Raw genomic sequence first — 22,375 nt, 5'->3', positions numbered from 1 at the left:
GAGGGACTTGCACAAAAATAGAGCATCGAGTGTAATGAAATGCCCTTTTCTATGCAGCTTTTCGATAGCTCCCTGTTCCTACCATATTGTGACTGAGTAAGATCCCAGACAACTTGCGCTACCATCTGATGGTGGTCGTGTGAGTTGGAACGAGGCACTTTTGATTACTGCCAACTATCCTTTGCCTCATTTCTTTCTTCAATTTTTTTCTAAAGGGAAACCAAGACAGGTTTGTCTTGCCTGTATCCTTCTGGGCAGTTTTCTCAGTTTTGAGTGGCTCTCTGACCCCTTCACCTTTATGGGGAAACCACGTCCTGATCCTGATTTCTGGTATGCTTATGCAAGTTTCGAAGTCGATCACGTTTCAGTAAGCTCTTTGGTACAAGAGCCTTAGCGTTTCATTACATTCACTGTTCTGTTGTTTTCATAGAAATCCTGTTTTCTCCATCAAAGATACTTTATACTGTACATTGCATGTAGCTTTCCTTTATAGTTTTGCTACATTTATAACATATATATTTTATAAATCCATATTTATTAAATTTGGAATTTGTGGAAAAAATGTGTTTTGACCACATAAGTATGGCTTATTATATAATTACTGACTGTAATCTTGATGATCTCTTTCTGTGTAGTGGATCTGAAAGTAAAGTAGCTTAACACTTTGAAATTATCAAATGTCCATTGAACAGTAATTGCATAATCCTTGATTAAATGAACCATATATATTTCTTATGCTATACCTTACACAAAACTTTTACACTCGAGCACATTTGTCCTTTGATAAACATAAACAGGAGACACTGGTCATCAGTGTTTATTTTTTCTTGTTTCTCTTTATTTTCTTGTTTAGGGCTTCTATCCCTCTGACTAGTGCTTTTGACTAGTCTACTAGTCTGACTAGTGCCTTTACTTTACCATCAACCATAGAAAAGTTACCATCCCCAAGATTGCAGACAAGTTGATTTTTGTCCGACATAAATTCAGGCTGAAATTTTAGTTATATTAACAAATTAAACCATATATGAATCTAGAGTGATATACTAATTCAAGCTTTAAAGTTTGTTAAGTGTGACACTAATTCCCACTTAACTGTTTTCAGTGTACAGCCATGCAGAACAAATTGGCCGATGCTGAAATAGAGCGATCTCGTTTACGTGAAGTAGAGATCCTTTATGGTGAGCTTCAGTCATGCATACAAGAATCTGAGACCAAGCGCGAGGGCTCCAAATCTCGTGTGTTGGAGTTAGAACTTATGGTTCAGTCAGCAGAATCAGAAATTTCCAGATTAAGAAATGAAATTGAAGAGCTAAATCAGGTTGGCCAGGCAGTGGAAACTGACAGAGAAAGACTACAAACTGATGCACATGGTTTAGGTACAGAGATGACAAAGCTCAGAGGTGATGTACTAAGACTGCAGAAGGAGGTCGAATTATATCAAAATGAATGTGCAAGACTGCAAAATGAAGTGGAATTATGCAGAAATGAGTGTGTCAAGCTTCAGGATGAAGGACAGTCTTACAAGACAGAAGCCCTGAGACTACACACTGAAAGTGAGAGTTTCAAGGAAGAAAGTGTGAAACGCCAAACTGAAATTTCTCGGCTTGGAGGTGAAAATCAGGAGCTAGATGATGAGGTAACAAGAATCAGGAGCGAGTTGCAAAGAATAGAACGTGAAAATAATCAGTTACGTAGTGAACTTGAAGTCATGGAAGGTGAGCATGAGAGGCTACGAGGTGACTATGATGTGCTTGAGGCAGAAAACAATAGATCCAGAGGGGAATATGAAGCACTTTCTCAAACAAATCAAATGACAGAAGCAGAGAAAGAGAGTTTAGAAAGTGAAGTACAAAGAATCACTGCCCAGAATATGACTATTAATTCTGAAAATGACCATTTTCGTGGTGAAATCCAGAGACTAACAGAGGTTGGCACTTCAGCTGATTCCGAAATCACCCGTTTAAGAGCTGAAATTGAAAGATTCAAATTGCTGGATTCTCAATATAATGATCTTGAGTTGAAATACAATGAGTTGCAAACTCAAGTTGCTACTATAGAATCACACCCGAGGAGTAAGCGTACATCAGAATCAGACCCACACTGTTTGGTTGAGGAAGTTGACTGGAGTGCTGAAGGTAAAATAGAGGATGAGCATCTTCTAAGGTCATCATCTGTTGATTTAAAGTACCAGGAGGAAATAGATTGTCTTAAAGCTAAGGTAATTTCATTAGAGAAAGAGAAGAATGGTCTATATGATGAGTTGCAAGCTTCCAAAATGAAGAGTGGTAAAATGTTGCAAAAATTTAAGTTAACTCAATCTAAGAATGAAGTTCTAAGCAAGGAGGTACAAAAATTAAAGGCCAAAGCTGGAGGCTTTTCAGATCTTGACCAAGCACTCGAGGAAGAGTGGAAGGCACAAATAGCAAGAGCAGAAACAGAGAGAGACGAGCTCAAGCAGAGACTCGATGAAGTAGAAAACGAAAAGGAACACTTTATTAATCAAGTTGATGTTCTCACTGCTGCTCAAGAGCATTATTTAGAGCTAAAGGAAGACCAAGACACGACTATCAAGCTCCTGAAAGCTCGTAATAAGGAACTTGAAGGTCAGGTACAAGCACTTGAATGGAAGATATCAGAACTGGAAGAGGTTGTTGACCAGCAAGAACTGGAGCAGAAGCAGTTACAGTCCTTGCCAGTCCAAACTGCACCTGACACAAAAGAACAAGGAGAGTCTTCTGATGAAGTCAAGACTTTAAGAGAACATATTTCATCACTTCATCAAGAGATAAAAAGCTTGAAAACAGAGAATGAAAGATTGCAAGCTTTAACAGAGGAACTTGAAGAAAAGGTCGAGTCTCTTAGTAATGATAATGTATCCTTTCAATCTTTAATACATAAGCTTAAAGAGGCAAAGTCCAAAGCTGAAAGTGACATAAATAATTATAAGTCTTCATACATAGAACTTGATGCCGAACATGCTTCTGTCAAAAAGGAAAAGGAAAAGATAAATGAAGAATTAAGGGAGCTGTCATACACTCACAGCACATTGAAGGCTGCATACAACTCGATGTTTGCTGAATATAATGATCTCCGAGATGTTTGTGACGGTCATAAGCACGACGTAGGGATTTTGAAGGGAGAAAGAGATCGTCTAGTGGAAGAAGTTGATAGCCTGAAAAAGCAACTACAGGCTTTGCATGAGGAGGAGGAGGAGGAAACTATCCGTGCCTTACAGAATGAGTGCTTCAGCCTTAGAGAACAGAATAACTTGTTGCATGAAGAGGTGAGTTGAACACATTCGATTTTTCTTGGCTGCATGTGTCTTTCTAGCAAATAACTAGTAAAACTATTTAAAAACTGACAACTTTTTTAGGGCTTCACTTATTTTTCTCTACGTCTAAGCACGTTGCTTAAGTAATTTCATTTCGAACCTAATGAAGTGTTTCTTTTTTTTAATTATCATTAATTTTATCTAATAGTAAAAATTGTGTATCAGGTTTGCATAAGCTTTTACAACATCTATAAGATTTTAAACATGGTTAAGCTATAAAAGAAATAAAGGTAATAAAATAAATAAGAATGACAAAAATCTTGAACAGCTAAAAATATTGTAAGACTTCACGCATTTAACCCCTGGGCTGTGCACCTGTTAATAGCTGACAAGTGAAAACAGCTGACAAGAGAAAATAGCTGACAAGTGAGTAGTGAAAAAAATGTATTTAGTTTTTTCATTCTAACAAGTTGTATTGATGTGTCAAAGGTAGTGTTCATTATGAATAACTTATGTACAGATGTACGAGTATAAATATACACACAACATGTATTTATTCATATAAAAATAAAATTATATATATATATATAATATGCATACACACACATAATAGTATAAAAAAGAAAAGCATAAATCTTATAATTGCACATAGCACACATTTTGTCTATGAATATATACATGGTAATTACTCATTTGGTGTTAAATGTTCGATGCATCCAAGTACAGTACAGAATATCTGCCCTGCACATCCCGACACTGGATGGTGATGTGCCAGACATGGTCCTCGTCTATTTACCAAGGCCCTGGAAAAAGAACGAGTGACAGATTTTTTTTTTTTTCCAAGATGGGGTATTTTTACTGGAGGCCTGAGGAAGCAAATATTAGCCCCATATATGTGCAGGACTTTTAAATCTTATGCAGTACCCTAATATTTCACCTGATGGGATGCGCACTTTGAACATATTTATCCACCCCATCACCTGATAGGATGTACAGTCGAAAAATTAAGGAGACATTTAAAGGTAGTAAGATCCAAGTTGATGGTTATTGAATATTATAACCCAAGGCTACAAGAGTTAAATGCAAACTCATGGCGATTCACATTCGTGCACCCTTTCTTGTATTGATCTTTCCCTCTGCTCGTCTTCCATTTATTTAGATCTGTCATGGAGGGTCGTCGAGGACCTCTATAACAGTGACCATTTCCCCATCCTTGTCACCATCTTTTCTTTTCTCCCTCCACAATCGTTCCCTTGATTTTGATAAGGCGGATTGGAACCTTTTCACCCTCTACACTCCTCCTTTCCACCCTATCTGATTTCCTCTCCCTGAAGCCCTCCTCATTTTTCGAGACACCATCTTTGATTCTGCCCTGTTCTCTCTTCCTCACTATGCTTCCAATGGTGGGTGAAAGTATGTTCCCTGGTGGAATTCGGACTGTGTTCGGGCTGTATGCAGCAAGCGTGCGGCCTGGAAAAAGACACTGGCACCAACAGACTTCTGATTCCCCTTTCCCCCCCCCCCCCTCCAAAAAAATTAAATGCCAAAAAAGGATTGCCATTATTTCATAACCTGTCATGTAATATTCATCTTGTTTATGATCAAGCATTTGTACCTTATAATGTGTACCAAGAGACTAAACATGACTCAAAGTACAGGTGACCTGATTGTGTTTAGCAATAGTTTTCTCAATTTCTGTTGACAGCCATGATTTTAGTTATATTATAAATAAACTGTACATGTTTATTCATCTCTGTGGTAAGTGGGTACAGTTCTCATTTGTCTGGAGACCAGTGCTGAGGGGTTATCTTGAGATCTTATCTTGAGATGATTTCGGGGCTTTTTAGTGTCCCTGCGGCCTGGTCCTCGACCAGGCCGCCACCCCCAGGAAGCAGCCCGTGACAACTGACTAACACTCAGGTACCTATTTTACTGCTAGGTAACAGGGGCATAGGGTGAAAGAAACTTTGCCCATTGTTTCTCGCCGGCGCCTGGGATCAAACCCAGGACCACAGGATCACAAGTCCAGCGTGCTGTCCGCTCGGCCGACCAGCTCCCCACTCTTTCTGTCTGTGCACTTTCCACACATCAAAACTCTACATGTTGCCAGTGTTTCATTAATCTCTGTGGGTGTTGCATGTATAGTGTCCATTCCAGTGTCACTTTATAAAACAATAATTTCATTTTCAATTCCTACCATATCTTTTGCAATTAACCTGATACAGTTTAGCTGTTTTATAATCCAACAACGAGATCAATAGCTTTCTGAAATGTCCCATTAACGGTGACTTTACCCAAAATGTGAGTGAGTAATTTTGTGTTTTTATTTTTTTCAGAATACTGCACTTGAAGTACAGGCTGGAGATGCTAAAGATAAGGCAACTCGCATTAGCAATGCTTTGGACCAAAATCTAGAAATGCAACAACTCCTTCGAGATGAATTAATGAAGAAATCTGAAGAGATTAGCTTCCACACGACAACCATAGATGGCCAAGATCGAAAAATAACATACATGAACGCAGAAATGGCAGCAATGAAGACCAAGCTAGCTCAGCAGGACCAAGCTCAGGAAAGCAGCATTGAAACTATCAATAAGCTAGAGCAGCATGTGGAGGAATTGCAGGAATATAATCAGCATCTACATCAACAGGTAAAGTGAAGAAATAACAACATTGCACATTTGGTTCCCAACATATTCATGTGTAAAGACAGTTTTGACTCCAAGCAAATCTGTCAGTAACTCAACAACAATGTGATTGATTCAACAGTCAATGTATCCAAAACTTGATTATGCTTTGTAAAAGGATTAATGTATTTTAGCTACCATCATTATTATTGTCATTATCAACCCAGTTTCTCACTTATTTTGAGATTGTTTTTTATTCTTTGCTGGGAAAGAAAAATTTTAAAGTAAATGAATAATTATATAGAATAATCCCTAAACCTTCTTAATACAGTACCTTCAAATCGCAGTACAGTGGAATCTCTCGAGTACAAAAATCTTTTTATACCCGGCCAAACTCACTCGTGTGTAATTACCTAAGTGTAATTATAGTACAGTACCTAAGTGAAGTTACAGGATGAGAGGTATGCTTGTTGTGTCCCCTCTTTCCAGTACTCTTTCTCATGAGATGCTTTGAAACTACTGGCTCTGGCTTCCACTACCACTTTCTCACTTGTTCCAACCTTCTGCCACTCTGTTTGCAAAAAGAAAACTTTCTAACATTTTTATTTTTGGCACCTTCATTTCCTTAACTTGAATCTATGACCTCTTCTTGAAGTGGCAGGTTTTAAGAATTTCTCTTGTCAATTTTGTCGATTCCTGTTACTATTTTATATATAGTGATCTTATCATTTTTTTTTTCTTTCTTACTAGCTTTGGTATGTTTAATATTGTACCTTATAGCTCTTGTTTTTCTTTAATTTGTTTTCCTGTTAATTTGAGACCAAAATTGGTATATGGAGCGGTCGAATGATGCTGTTGAGATAAAGTTGAAATGATGAATGATGAAAGTTGAGATATGGGCATTTCCTGCCCATATCTCAAGATATGAGCAGGAAATGGATAGGAAAGTGTAGGCACAAATAGTACAAAATGACTTTTGGAACTGAAAAACAAATGCTGTGTGGAGATATTAGAGGTGTTAAAGATGCCAAAGCTAGAAGGTAGGAGAAAAAGAGGTGATATGATAACTACAGTATATGCAATATAGTACAGTAACAAGAATCGACAAAATTAACAGTTCTTCAAACCAGCAACCTCAAGAACAAGAGGTCATAGATTCAAGGTTAAGAAACATTGTGCCATGTGTGTGTAATTACCTAAGTGTAGTTACAGGATGAGAGCTACGCTCGTGGTGTAGCTCTCATCCTGTAACTACACTTAGGTAATTACACACACATGGCACAATGTTTCTTAACCTTGAATGTGTGTGTGTGTGTGTGTGTACAGTATACGTGCGTGTGTATAACGTGTGTGTGTGTGTGTGTGTGTGTGTGTGTGTGAAATAATCCATCAATCCTCATCTATTATGTTACTCCATAAAACATTAACCCTTTTCCCAAATCAGTATTTATCAGTTATGTTTACATGCACTAGATATATCTTCATGAATCCAGGTACAGGTATTATTATGATGGTACAGGTATTATATTCCCTTGTGTCATAAAGATGTGTTTTTATAACAAAATATAATTGCAGGCGATGAGTCACAATAACGTGGCTGAAGTATGTTGACCATTCCACACACTAGAAAGTGAAGGGACGACGACATTTCGATGTCAATGATCGACTTGAGAATGGTCCAGGACGGACCGAAATGTTGTCGTCCCTTCACTTTCTACTGTGTGGTCTGGTCAACAAAATTTAATTAAGACTTCCAAAAAAATACATAAAATTGCAGCCTATGACAAGTTGTTGAATCGGTGATTTTAATGGAATGAAAGTATATGAAAGGTTATAAAGAAAAACCTATAGAAAGAAAAGTTAAATATTCTATTTAGTACCTAGTAGAGCAAAGTGTATACAGTATACAGTACATTTGGCATGTATAACAAACTAAAATTTGTTTAATAAGCTGTTTAAGTAAATTATTACTAATTGTTGTACAAATGTTTAAGCTTGAGGCAGCAGAAGAATCCCTAGGCAAGCTTACAGGTGCAAGTAAGGATGATGGCAGCGAAGATGCTGTGTTTACACCATCACCACCACCTGGTAGCGAGCTGGAAGCTGCCTTAGCATCATTACACTTGAGAGATCTTCGATGTCAGCAGCTTTCACTTGAAATCACAAAGGTATATTTTGTTACAAGGTTGTCCTCAGAATTTCAGTCTGCATATTACTAAATTATTCTGCCTTTATATATTTTCATTTTTTATGTACATGCAGTACTCAGGTTAAAAATAATATTAGCAAAATGTTTCAGCAAATGTAAACTTCTCATTTAACCCCTAAACTGTTCAGCTATTTAAAGTATTACTTTACATTGAGATGTGCCTAACTAAAATTGGTGAAATGAAATGGTGAAAAATTGCATGTAGTGACTGGAGAAAGCAGAGGAAATTGCATGGTAGTTGGCATAGTAAATGGTTAAGGGAAGTGGAAAAAATGTAGGCAATTGGCAGGTTGTTTTCAACCGCCCATAACATTTTTGCCGATTGGGAAATCTAGAATGACCTGGATTCAAGCCCTGGGAAGAGAGGAACGATTGGGCATTGCATCTTAATTTTCACTTGAAAGTAAATTGGTACCTGGCTGCAAATCAATTAATGGATCATGGTCCAGGGAAAAATTAGTAATATTTACGATAATATGAGCCAATGCAGCATTCAATTTTAACTGAGTGTAATTGTTCTCTCAGAGTTAAAACTAGGCATATGATCATCTTTGAACAAAGTCCATCAACTTCCCTATACCAAAAACCCTTTCCTTTAACTAAAGATTTTCTGAAAAGTAAGTGTTTGAGCTTTGGTGTACGTTCTTTGGATAATTAGTGTACGTTTCATGATGTATCATAGGAACCAATCTAATTTTAAAAATCTTGCTGGTAAATCAAAGCAGCTTGAATTGGATGCCCCTTTCCAGTTGACCTTGAATTTATCTATTAGCCAGTTCTTTCCCCCTCACCAAAGATTCTGGTCCACCGCAAGCTGTTCAAGCAAGATCCAATAGTATAGTATATTGTTTGATTAAGAAAAAGTTTGTGAAATGATGTATTATTCTTTTGTGTTTTTTATTGTTATTGATTATATGACTACATGATTGTCTTTGGCCTGTTAGTTCTTTTATCACATTTATTAGATAAGGAGAATTAGCTAAATAATGATGAGATTGGAAAAAGGAATGTAATACATAGCACTGGTGTGTCGGCTGACATTGTGTCACTGAATTTAACCTAGCCATTCCTAACCAAAGTGAATAGGGTTCATTGGCCAGTGGAAAAAATTGCACGTTTGGTATACTACCTGGTTGAAAGATCAAGTTTATATGTTGACCATATTCTAATTCACAACATATATTTTCATGGTTTATTGCCAAATAAATGCCTGCAGATTTTATTAACTTTGTTGCATTACATAAAATTAATGTGTATTGTCTTGCTTATTAGTGTTCTAAATGTTTGCCTTGATTTCACAGCTTCTTGAAGAGAGAGATGCTCTGCAGCTCAAACTAAGTGCTTCCTTGAGACAGACGCAAGAACTCAGCCGAGAGTTGAGTCTGAGCCATCAGTTACCTGCTTCCGTCTCGCCAGAACCATCATTAGACCAGAAGTTAGTGTTGCTAAGTTGGATTTTATGCAACTAATATGATTAATATGATATGCAACTTTATGATTTTATGCAACTAATAAATGATTCCTCGTTATTGAGAATAAATTGGGTAGAATATATTTGAGAAAATATTGTTAATGTGAGTAAGGAATCACATTTTATGTACAATGGAGTCATGAGGTGAGATGAAATTAACATTAAGACAATGGGATTGAAACTCATCACAGTGGGTGATACATATTCCTCTTGGTCAGTCAGGTAGGCACCTAGAGTCTAGCTAAGGAACGAGTTCCAGGAATTCGGTCCTTTTAGAACTTATTCCTACCAACCTTTGTGTATGGCTATACATGTACCTTGTTGGGTACCAAAGAGTCTGTAATTATCTATCACTTAGGTAATTATAGACTCTTTGGTACCCAACAAGGTATGTATAGCCATACACAGAAGTTACCAAGTGTAAGGTCTAAAAAAAACAAAATTCCTGGAATTTGTTCCTTTTTTTTAACTATATGAGAAATGTGGGTTAAGATGTTATTTTTAAATACAATATTTGTCTTTCCAATTTGATATAGGAATAAATTGTGCACCTAAAAGTTATTTTAAATCAGTATCCGTTGTATACAATCTCGGCAGAAAAATGCCATCTGGCATACTATGGCAACCTATATGATTTGGGCTCACTGACAGCCATTTTGAAATGCTGGTCTTCTTCAAGGGAAACTGAAGTACTGTATTGAACTTTACTATATTTTCCTAATTTGTTGCATTAATTTTGTATTAATAATCTTTAATTTACTAAAGTTAAGTATTAATGATTTCTGGTGTCTTCAATTGCATATTTTACTTGTATCTAATATGAGGGCCAAGTCAGTCGTATTTCCTTTCTAGTGAAAGAATTGTGATCGAGAACGTCGGTTCTTTTTGAGGAGCAGGTGCCCACCTTTGTCCATACAGTATACTGTACGGTATGGTATTTAAATAGGATAGTTATATCCATGTGTAGTACTGCAACCAGATAAAGCTGATAATTAACACTTTTGCGCTCTCGGCGCTCAAAAAAAAACAATACCCCAGATGCTTTCGGCACTTCGCGCGCCTACGCGGTAAGACCGAAAAGTGTACACTCTTTTGACTGTCCTGACAATAATTGAAGGCGCACGTATTTAAATTTGGTATCACTGTGTTCGCAATGAAATTGTCTATAAGAGCATACCTATAAAATGCCGCCCAAGCATAAGGAGTATCAACACCAAATAAAAAACTATGCAGATCACTCGCCGAGAGCGCCAAACAGCAACAAAATGTTTCCACTCTCTTAATGGTTGCAAAGCCTACAGTTGTCCTACATCGCTAATTTTGGTATCATTAGAATCGCAATAAAATTCTCTACACGGACATATGCATATGAATGTTTAATATAGGTAATTGCCCACCCGCAAGAGTGTGTGAAGTGGAGAGTAGTTAGCTGCGAGCGCACTGGCGAAAACACAGGGGGGAAATCATGCTTGGAAAGTTTATACGTTTCCTGACCCTACTTTTCTATGTACGTATTTCTTTTTTATACCAATGTGTTCGCAATAAAATTTTCTATAAGATGAACTGTATAACATTTGTACAAAGCATGTGTAAGAGAAGCGCCAAATATAGAACCACGTCGCTCAGTATGCGTTCGCGGCAGAAACGAACGCATTGTTTTCGTTCGTTTGATGTTTGTCATGTTTATACTTGTTGAAACATTTTATAATTTGTATGACAGTGATCGCAGTAAAATTCCCTACACAGACATATACATAACACATACAAATATTTCCCACGTGTTGGATATATCAACGGCTAAAGGGAACCCACTGCCACACGCTCGCCACACCCCCAAACATACTTTGTGTATTTTTTTTTTTACTCATAGAAGTTTATGTGATATAATATTCATTTTGGTACCAAAACATTCGCAAATAAATTCTCTACAAAACAAAAGTATCCCCATCCATTTCGGTTAAAAAATGGAATTTATAGAAATATTTTTTCGATGGACGAGAAAAGTAGGCAGTTATGCGGAATCGTAAGAGAAAACGGCGACGAGTTATCTCTAATATAAAGCGCGAAAGTGTTAATAAAACAATAAAGTGAGAGGGATTATAAGATGATGGTTTTGAAAGTGTGAAACTACCAAAATATTAAGGTATGTCAAAAAAGAAAAAAACCATCACAGGTGCCTACCAAGAGAGTGCTTTTTATCAGTTGCCCTGCCTGGCTACCAACATAGACCACATCTAGGTTGTAGCACCATGCAATACTCTTGGCTTCCTGATTCAAGTTGCCTAACATTCTTACCGATTTCCGAGTTCTGGGATGCTCCTAGAGGCAGGTTCGAATCCTCGTCACGGCCCTTGTGGATTTGTTCATTCTTACCAATTGTATCCCTGCCTTGCATTGGTACTTGCCTAGTTCTCACCTATTTACATTTTCAGGAGTTGAGCTACTGCTTCTGAGGTCTCGCCTTTCAATCAAAAAATCAAAATGGTATATAGGTTCCACAGCATTTTGGGCTTTACCATATCTACATTTAAAGCTGTGTATTGAGTTTGCCTTTATCACCTCGCTTCTTAACACATTCCATATTGTTCACTATCCTGACATTGAAAAAAGTAACTGGTAATGTCTCTGTGGCTCATTTGGTTACTTAGTTTCCATCTATGTCCACTTGTTAATGTGCTACCCCTACTTACCAATGTGATGCCTTCCTTGTTGTGGGACCTGGAAAATTTTTATCAGTATCGTTTTGTCCCATTCCTGTGATGTGTGTGTGTGTGTGTGTCTCCTGTAGGCCCTGGCACAGCACACAGATTATCCCAGTCCCGCTACAGGGATGTTGTCATGAAATAGTTTTGCAGTAGTCTGTGACTGATAGTTTTAATGGAGTGGAGTGGAAGGTGTTCATTTACTGGCATCATGAACACCTGCTTTGTCCTTCTGTATACAGTATGATTTATCAGTTGTCTTTATAAGACTTGCACTCCTAGTCAAATTCCCAAGCTTTGGCGAGTGTAACATTGTACTAGCACACTATATTATTGTTACTGTGTTGATAAAATGGCTGAAATTTGTATGATCATTATAAGCTACTGTGTGTATATTATAGCCAACATTGTTTTTCTATTCATACGTTGACGTACAGTACTTTAATATCCAGTGTTGAAATATTCCCAGGTTATATCTAAATGTTTCAATTCAGAGGTGCAAAATTACATACTTATACAGTACATAGATATCATAGTGCAAACAACAGTTATGATGATGGGCATGCATCATGCAGTATGCAACAGTATGCAGAACATACATAAAATGTTCAGCTCTGTCAAACAATGTCTATTTGGCTCGAATTAAGATTTTTGTTGCCCTCTGTCCCCTTGTGTCACCACTTATAGGATGTGTATGGGGTACACAGTCACAAGTGATCACTGGCGACTAGTCACCCAACAGACTGCTCGTATAATGTGCTGCCAGTTACTAGTGGTCTCCTTGTTCAGGATGCTTGACGTTCATATCAGCCATGGCCACCATGGTGGGTGAATTCAGATGCCTAATTGTGCTTGCAGGAGTTCAACTTAAGCTCTTTGGTCCCGCATCTCAAAGAGTGCACAGGTTCCTGAGACTATTAGACTTATCAAATCTACATTGGAAACTGTGTATGGAGTCTGCCTCATCCACCTTACTTATTACTGCATTCCATCTGTTCACTACTGACACTCTTTACAGAAATTAAGATTGATAAGTACTGTAAAAAAAAATCTGTTGTGCATAATATATAAAGAATTTGCATGTTTAGTAAACAGGATGTTTTGTTCGGACTCTTGCATGACAAATACAAATTATCATATCATTTGTAGTTTTTATTTGCAGCATTTAAATTTTTTTTTAAATAGAGCTAACTTTTGGCAGACAAAATTTGTTGACATTTTACTTTGTGTGCATGTGTAAATAAATACTTGATTTTCTTATTCATGTCATCTCTCAGATTAGCTGAACTTCGAGAATTGAATGATTCTTTGGAGCAGAAAGCCCTGTCAAGTTTCCAGAGTGCTGTCTCGACTAACATTGGCCGGAGAATAACCATCGGTGGTCTACCTCCTCCGCCCATGTTCACCCCTCACACAGCTCCTCCAACCCCCACAGCTACGAGACATGCCGATTACACACTCAGTAAGCTCTCTGACTCTATATTAATTTTTTCCCTTGGACATGATTGTAAACATGTGTGTTTATATCCTTTTGAGAGTATTGTATTGCCATTCATACTGATGCTAAAATCATTTTTTTTTTATACTAGCTGGGGTACCCAAATATTCTAAGATTGCTCTAATGTGTATATATTCTCAAGCTTCTTTAGTGACTAGAGCTACCTTGGAACATATATACTTTAGAAAGAGTACCAGGAGGAGGGGGGGAAGAAATGCCTTATGAGCTACATAGACAACCATTAACTTACATTACTCCAAAAAAGAAAAATCCTACAGACTTTAACAGGAAAAAATAATATAATCTAGAGTTGAAAAGGCAAGCGTGTGCTCGAGAACTTTTTCTGTGTGACGTTGGGCTTTGGCTACCTGTTTGAATGCTTGTAGAATTCTGTTTGCATATTCATTCTTAAGTCATTCTAGAAAACTTGACCTGTAATAATAAACGTATATTTTCTCTCACAGCTCGAGAGGCTCAGGGCACTTCCACTACACTCATAGATTGGATAATGGGCAAGAGGTAAGTTTTAATTGTTTGCCTGTTTTTTATATATATAATTTTTTTTTTTTTTTAAGTGTTAGAAAAAGTGAAACTCTGTTTAGTGTTTTATATATTTAAATTTTATATATTTTATATTTATTTATATATTTATTCATATATTTAAGTGTTAGAATAAGTGAAACTCTGTTCAGTGTTTTCAGGTTACGGTTGTGTATGTAAACTATAGTCTCTGAAAATGTAATAAGTTATTACGAAATGCATTCAAGGGTCGCGTCAGACTAGAAATAAAAATTAATTTTGGAGAAAAAAATATATATATATACGTATATATAATATTTCTTGTATTAAGATGCAAGGGGAAAGTAAGGCAAGGCAATTAATTAATTATATGGAGAAGCACTAAACCAGTATCAATCAATGTGGTTCAATCCTCTTCTTGACCTAAGGAGATCAAGAAAGATAGGATTGAACCCAGGATAGCAGCCTCATTAGACGTTGAGATGCAAGTCTCATCCTAATCACACACACACAGACCTTGACAAAGCACCCAGGAGAGTGTGAAAGACTTGGTGGAAATTCCTTACATAAATTTCACAAATATACAAGTGTGGGTTTTTATCCTATATTGTACTATTTTATTGAACTATTTTAAATGTAGATATACAAAAAGCCTATTTTTATCAATTTTTAAGATAAGATTTGAGAATTTGAAACAAATATCTATTCTGCACCCTAGGAAAACAAAGGCAGAGGTACTTAAGAGGGTTACAAGGAAATACAGTAATACTGTATTTTAGTATCGTAACAAGCTGAGCCACTAACAGCTGTTACTGGTATTCCATCTGTTATATGTAGATTGTGGTGCTTCAGAGTAGGATTATGGTATTTTGAGAATAGCATTATGGTGTTTGGGAATAGGATTGTGGTGTTTGAGAGATGATAATAGGATGTGAAGGATAAAAATTGGGGAACTTGCTATTAAATGAGATAACAAGTTTTAAATAATAGACTTGGAGGGCAGTGTTAGAAAGAAATCGAGCATTGAATGTAACGAAACGCCGTTTCTGGGCACTTTCGGTAGCTCCATGGTGCTGCAGAAACATCCGCAGTGCTCCAGGGCCTCTGGATTTTCATAGGCCTACTGAACACCAGTGCCAGAATCTGGTGTTCTTCATAAAAGCAAGGGGAGCATGGGGATCTAAGATTGACCTAAAACTGCATTACACCACCCAAAAAGTACAGTACAGTGTACAGTGTTTTGCAAAGCAAAACAAACTTCATATCTTGATTAAAGTGAGAAAAGACTGAAACAAGGCAAGCAGTAGTTTGACAAGGTCAGAAATCCATGTGCTAGTACCCAAACACACCACCAGATGGTGGGTCAGATCACCTGAGGGTCACACTAGCACACACCTTCATTCAAGTGCCACTACCAAAGATGCAGCCAATCTCCATGGGACAGGACATACTGTAGTAGGGAAGGTACCAAGGCCAACCAAAAATTAATACTTTGTTATTTTCAGTGCTTAATTTCTGTATTGCCCCTCCCCCCCCCCCCCCCCAAGCTCCCAGTGCATACACCCATCATTGTCTCGGAGAGGAAATTGGCCTTCCTGAGAGAAGTGGACAAGACAAGTAACAAAGATGAAGGGGACTGATTTGTGGTGAAAGATGTGTAGTTGTGCATCACTTCAATTGTATTTTCTGAGTGATTTTACTTAGTTTTGGGTTTACCTTGGTTCCCATATTTCCTCACTTCTACTGGAACACCAGATTCTGGTCCTGGTGTTTGATTGGCCAAGACAGTTCCAGAGGCCTTTGTAGCATTGTGGGTGTCTCTGAAATCAATGTATTGGAGAGCTACTGAGGGGGGCCAGCCCTGGAATGAGAGTATGAACAGTGAAATAAAGAGTGGGAGAGATGGGTACTGTAGTGTAATGAAAGGAAGGAATGTTAATATGGGGGGTTATGTACTAGAGAATTGTACTGTTCCCAGCTTTGCCATATAGAAGTGAAACTTAGGTATTGAAAAGCACAGTAGTTCTCTAAGATGTGAAGAAGCATTTAACAAATATGGTAAAGAGTGAAAGGGGGTGAGGAGGATATGAAATGTAGAGTGGTTGAAGAGCACAAAGCATAAAGGTGGTATAGACATGTTAGTAAGATGCCTGAGGGTTATTTAATAAGAAGGCTGAAGTATGTGCATGTGACAGAGGCAGACAATAAGGTTCTTGGAAGGAAAAAGTGGAACAATATATTATATAATGGGAGGAGTGGGAGGGGGCTGCAGAGCTTGAAAGAAATGTTTGTTATAGGGCATTTTGGAGAAACTTCTGCTTTGGTAGCTCTCGAGAGGTGTTTTTAGTAATAGTTTTGAAGTATTTATACATAAGAGTATTACTGTATTTGTTTTTATGGAAGCTTATTAATACAGTACTGTATATTTATTAACAAAACACCAAGTGTTTTTATCACATAGTTCACAAATTTGATTTAGTGTTACTTATCACAAATAGTATTTCCTAAGAATGGTGTAAATAGTGTTACAGTAATGTTAATTTTGTGTATATCAGAGTTGCTGGTGTGTGTCTAATGATGGTTCTCTTATTTATACAGTACGCCTCGAGTGTTGCACGTGTGACCGAAGACCTCTGCAGCTTCCTACACAGTGCACTTGCTCCTTTTCTGTAAGTCACTTCGAATAAGTTTTTGTTGTTGAAGAGTTAGCCACAAGAAGTGGCACGTGCATGAATAGCTCGTAGGTGGTAGATTTTTGGAGCGAATTTGATCTTTGGTCGTGTAACATCTTGAAATGTCACTGGGTTTCTGGTTTTAAATAAGTAAATGGTGCTTTAGTCATTTTAGTCCATTTATCACCATTTAGTCCTTTATCGAATCCTCTGCAGCTTCTCTGCTTCCTCTGCAAAAGTATGTAAGAAACCGTATGTCAACCCACTTGTTTTTTATTGGTCATATAAAGATCTTCACTTTACAGTATCTTTATGTTTGCTTTGATTAGTGCTTTGATTTCATCATATGGTAGGAGAGCAGGAACCAAAGGATGTCCAACTCCAAATGATTTTGTTGCCTCTCATGACTGCTGGGGAGACACCATTGAGATTATTGGAATTATATAGGCAACATCAGCATTCAAACAATGATACAAAATGTTAATTGACATGTGATGATCACATTGCACTTGATCATTGCACAATAATGACAACACTGATGGTTAAGAATGCTATATGGGTCTACATAATGTTGGTGTTTTTGTCACTTTACTACAACGAGGTGATCTTGTTTGAAAATTCACTATCTTGCTTAGTCTTTGACTTGATGCATTTCTTATTATTTGTCACTACCAAATTATTTCAGTGGTCATTTGCCTGTAAATTAAAAAACTTGTGTAGATGACTTCTATAAGAATAAATATTAAATGTTTTTAATTTTATTAATATTTTTTTACAATTGATATGTGCTGCTGCTTTCAGGATTTTTATGTAATTACAGTACTTCAATATAGTTTCAGCCAAACTGCAATTGATTCTTGCATTAAAATGACCTTTTGAAGACAAATTCTCAGTTGAGTGCCGTATATGGACACATATGCACAAAACAATTGCCTTTGTACATGAATAATGCAGTCTGCAGGCGATGAGTCACAATAACGTGGCTAAAATATGTTGACCAGACCACACACTAGAAAGGTGAAGGGACGACGACGTTTCGGTCCGTCCTGGACCCTTCTCGAGTCCAATCTCGATAATACAGTCTATTTTCTTATTTTCAGGATCTATATATGATAGCACAGACTGGTGCCAAGTGAGAGAGGGTGGAAGACTGACCTTACAGCTCTACGTTATTTTTGTAGAATTTTTACTTATTATATTAAAGTGTTCTTCACAGTACAGAAAACTGCTAGTTTGAGATGAATTTAGGCACGATTTTCCTACAGGGCAGATCTTCAAACTGTGTTCGGTATGATCATGCTAAAACACTTTTATCAGGAGATATATATATATATATATGATATGATATTTCTTAAAGAACCAGTATGTTACAGTATTGTAAAGTGGTGCACATCCTCTAGTGTTTGACATTGCATATATTTTCTATAACATTTATTTATATATGGACGCATTGAATTGTACCCATTAGACAATAATATCTGACAAGTTAATTTTGAGCAATTTAGGAAAAAAAAAACCACCAGTTTGATACAGTTCCGTTACAAACAAATGTTCCGATAAACATATGCACCCAAATGCCACCATAGTAAATATATAGGTTGGCAAAGCATACAACTTACATGGTCTGCATTGTTAGTTCACTTCATAAACAATGAATTGGGTAAACTTTGCAACACGGCCAGCTACAAAGTGCAGGTATCATCCCATTAATAGTTTACAAGCAATAACTGTGTGGCCTGAATATATACTACTAGTACAGTGGCCTCCTCCGTTAACGAATTTAATCCGTTCTAAGAGACGGTTCGTACACTGAAAATTTGAAAACTGAAAGGAATTTTCCCATAGGACATAATGCAAAGTTGAATTAATCCGTTCCACACACCCAAAAATATTAACTTAAAAATGAATTTTATACAGAATACTATTCATAAGTACCTTACCTTTATTGAGGACTCTTGTTGGCATTAGTGTTTGGAAGGGAAGTCCCTTTCATTATAACGTCAGGCAGTGATGACATTTCTGGGGTACTCTCTCTCTCCAACATTTTGCAGGTATACGACTAGGACCTGGTTGTGGCTCACTGCTTGCTTGTTTTATTAAGAATCTATCTAAAGACACTTGTTTTTTCCTGTTTCAACACTTGTCTGTAGTGAGACATCACATTCATTCACTATGATGATCTCTTGTTTTTCTTCTATCGTCATCCTCACAACTATTTTCTTAGGTTGAACTTTACCACTGGCTTTCTTTGGGTCCCATGGCTTGATATATAATAAGAACTTTTATGTTCAGAAAACAATGAAATTCTTCACAAAGAATTCAAGCGAAGATGTCACTAGGCAGGATACACTGGTAAACTCTTCCCGCACCAGCAGAACCACGCGATCGTCGACCCATACATGTACTGTACGTATCAACAAACTCGCTAACCGAGGCAAATCTCGAATACCGAGGCAAATTTTATGAGGAAATTGACCTGATATACCAAAAAATTTATAAATAGGGGCATTCATCAACCAAGGTCCCACTGTATTTGCAGTCCTTGTTAATTTCATCAGGTCTTGGCTAATTGCAGTTTTCCCACTTATTCACTCTGTGAATATAGGTTGCCTCTGAACACTCCAAATATATATAAAGGAACAGTGTACTATGCTGACATCATATATTTTATATTTTTTCCACATAATTATGTTCTCTTGAGTCAAGTGTCCCTCGATGACTCTGACTCCTCTGACATCACTCGTCTTGTCTCTCGATGAACCTGTCTTATTACTCATCTTGTGTGTGCTCTCCTATTGACATTGTGAATGATTCCTAGGAACTCATTCCTAGGTACTCGTGAGTATTCTGCCACACAGATGGTGCTGTATAGCTTTTCAGGCTTAGCAATTTCTTCTAATAACTACTTGCACATGATTATTTGTGATAAATTGAGTCAGTACTGTAAGTATTTCGGACACTCGACTTTCAAACACTACTATGGATACTGCTAATTTTGTGTAGTCTCCATTGTAGCATTAACAGCTTCGATATTTTCATTCCTAGATGCTTGTCATCGTAATTCCAGCATTTTATTTTTTATATGGTACAAGACTTAAAATTTGTATCCTATAATTTTTAATCACTTCATTTAGACCAATGAAAATGTTTTTCTAATTGCTTCTTCATGCATTAGCACATTGTGGTATGGCTTCTTGTTCATAGACGTATTCACCTTTATACGAGCATTTTGTTCAATAGTGAACATGTACATGGTAAAATTCACATATACTTTAGTAGAAGATTGTAAATGTGTCTGGTATTACAATATTTTAATTAATTAATATTTTAATAATGAAATGGCTATATTAAAGACACATTTCAGTTTGTTGCACATCTTTTTCACATTCACTCCAAAAAATCTACCACTTATGGGCTATTCATGCCTGTGCCACCACTTTGGTGGCTTAATCTTCTTCAATCAATCGATCATCTTTATTTTGTAGAGCTGTAGGGTGGGTGCACATTCTCCAGTCTCATACCATCAGGTACTTTACTGTATGCCTGTTGTTGGTTCTGGGGATCAGTGTCCTCACAGCCAGGTCTCTGACCACACCTCCTGGTTGGTGGTCTGCTCAACTACGCTGTTGGACACCTTAGAATGTATTGTGATTGTAAATGTAAATTAGTAAATACTTTGGTCTATCAAAACAAATAAACCTTTGTGAAAATATGCAGTTGAATCATAACCAAGTTGCCTTAATTCTTTTAAATAATGAAATGCTCTCCCTTATTTTTTTTAAGTATAGATAAAATATAAATGGGTGCAAAATGAGGACTTGAGTAAAAATCAAACAAAACCAAAGTGTTTAAATCATAAAAAGAAAATAGATGATTAATAATATTGAATGTTGAGGTGAGGGCAGTTGGGATAAATAGTTCCCTAAATATTATGTTGGAAAACATATTGCAAAACATCCAGTTTATATGAAAGCTGTGAGTGTCATCCCAAGCGTATGTAAGTTTATAGGTAAACTATAGGTTAGAAAATTGTATAAATGAGGTTTGCTGCACAAGGTAAAAGTTTACATGAAAATTGCACTTTAGGCAGTTTACCTGTTAAAGCATACTCATGCGCATATTACAAAAGAACTTACAATTTCCATGTATGGCTTAGTATCTCGTTACAGTCCGTATAGGTTTTCTTATGTTTTTGGCCCTTACATCTGTAAGATGATCATCTTCAGGGGTGAGAATTCCCTGTTGATCCATGTGTGTATTACTACTCCAGAGAGACTGCCCATGAAATTCATGTGAATATTAGAAAAATTGGATACATTTTTGGAAACAAAATTGACTAAAATGGGCTTTATTAAGGTGTATCTTGGGAAATATCCATTTTTAAATTTTCTGGGAAAAGGATTCCCAGGCAGTTCTCATCCCTGTTTTCTATTTGAAGTAACGTAGTTTCTTTTTAATGTACCACAAGCTTCATCCAAACTCTTGGTTTACAACTAGGATTATTTTGTGATATCCAGTTGTCTTTATGTAATACCTGTTTATGGATGATGAAAGCTTTTGGAATATTATCATAGAAACGGAAGTGAAATGCATATCTACATTTGGGGTAATTGATTTCCAAGTTTACCTTTGATTTGAATATGCATTTTAAAACATGTCTTGACATAGTAAATATTTTATTGATAGCACTGTCCGTTTTATGTACAGAATAAATGCGTTATATTGTTAGGGATGTGCTGTTTATACAGAGATTGTACAGTAAATGGGTATAAAATATTTGTATTGTGAAATATTTAATAAAAACTGCATTATGAAAGTTTTATTGTGGCTTTAATGTCAGGGAATACTGTATAGTATTAATACCCCTCTTGCTATCCTCTTATACAATTATGGCCTATGAAAGTAAGATAAGTCATTTCCTTAGTAACGGTCAACTAGGATTACTGGCTTACTAAACTTGTGCCTAAACCCAGTATGTTCTACCTGTTGGCAACAATAAAGTTCACCTAGTAGTAGCTACCCGGAAGTTAGGAAAATTTTTGTTGGTTGCAGTCTGGGGAAAGACAGGTTCTCATTTAAGTTCTTTAAAAAGTGCAGTAGTCATACTTTCCAGTTTTTAGTGCCATATTACTGCATTAGTCTTATCTTTAAAACAAATATACAGTACCTGTATATCTGCATTGCTAAACTTGTCCCCACTGTACATCTTTTTTTTTTTTTTTTTTTCTCTCTCTCTCCATGCAAGAGACCCAACAGAGGACAGAAGTATGTGGCTCATGAAGAGACTAGAGCAAGAGCACTCCATCCTTTAGGGCAAGCTCTACCATTAATAGTCATGGCCAGTCATCTACTGTAACGATTTTACTAATTTTGTTACGATGGCTCATTTAATCCAAGCAAATTTGT

At 36.8% G+C, this 22,375-nt stretch overlaps 1 protein-coding gene across 1 annotated transcript in view; it reads left to right on the top strand.

Annotated features, from left to right (window-relative positions):
• The window catches only part of LOC123764328 (golgin subfamily B member 1), a 35,742-nt gene extending 13,951 nt beyond the window's left edge, over window positions 1–21,791 (top strand). The window contains 8 exon segments of the mRNA XM_045751944.2: window positions 1,103–3,283; window positions 5,608–5,922; window positions 7,893–8,066; window positions 9,409–9,542; window positions 13,558–13,742; window positions 14,243–14,297; window positions 16,896–16,966; window positions 18,070–21,791. Coding sequence (XP_045607900.2) covers window positions 1,103–3,283; window positions 5,608–5,922; window positions 7,893–8,066; window positions 9,409–9,542; window positions 13,558–13,742; window positions 14,243–14,297; window positions 16,896–16,920 — 3,069 coding nt within the window. The 3' untranslated portion in view covers window positions 16,921–16,966; window positions 18,070–21,791.
• The last annotated feature ends 584 nt before the right edge of the window (window positions 21,792–22,375 follow it).

The sequence above is a fragment of the Procambarus clarkii genome, chromosome 82 (assembly GCF_040958095.1).
Source record: "Procambarus clarkii isolate CNS0578487 chromosome 82, FALCON_Pclarkii_2.0, whole genome shotgun sequence".
Lineage (NCBI taxonomy): Eukaryota > Metazoa > Arthropoda > Malacostraca > Decapoda > Cambaridae > Procambarus > Procambarus clarkii.
This window is presented reverse-complemented; position numbering and strand designations above follow the sequence as displayed.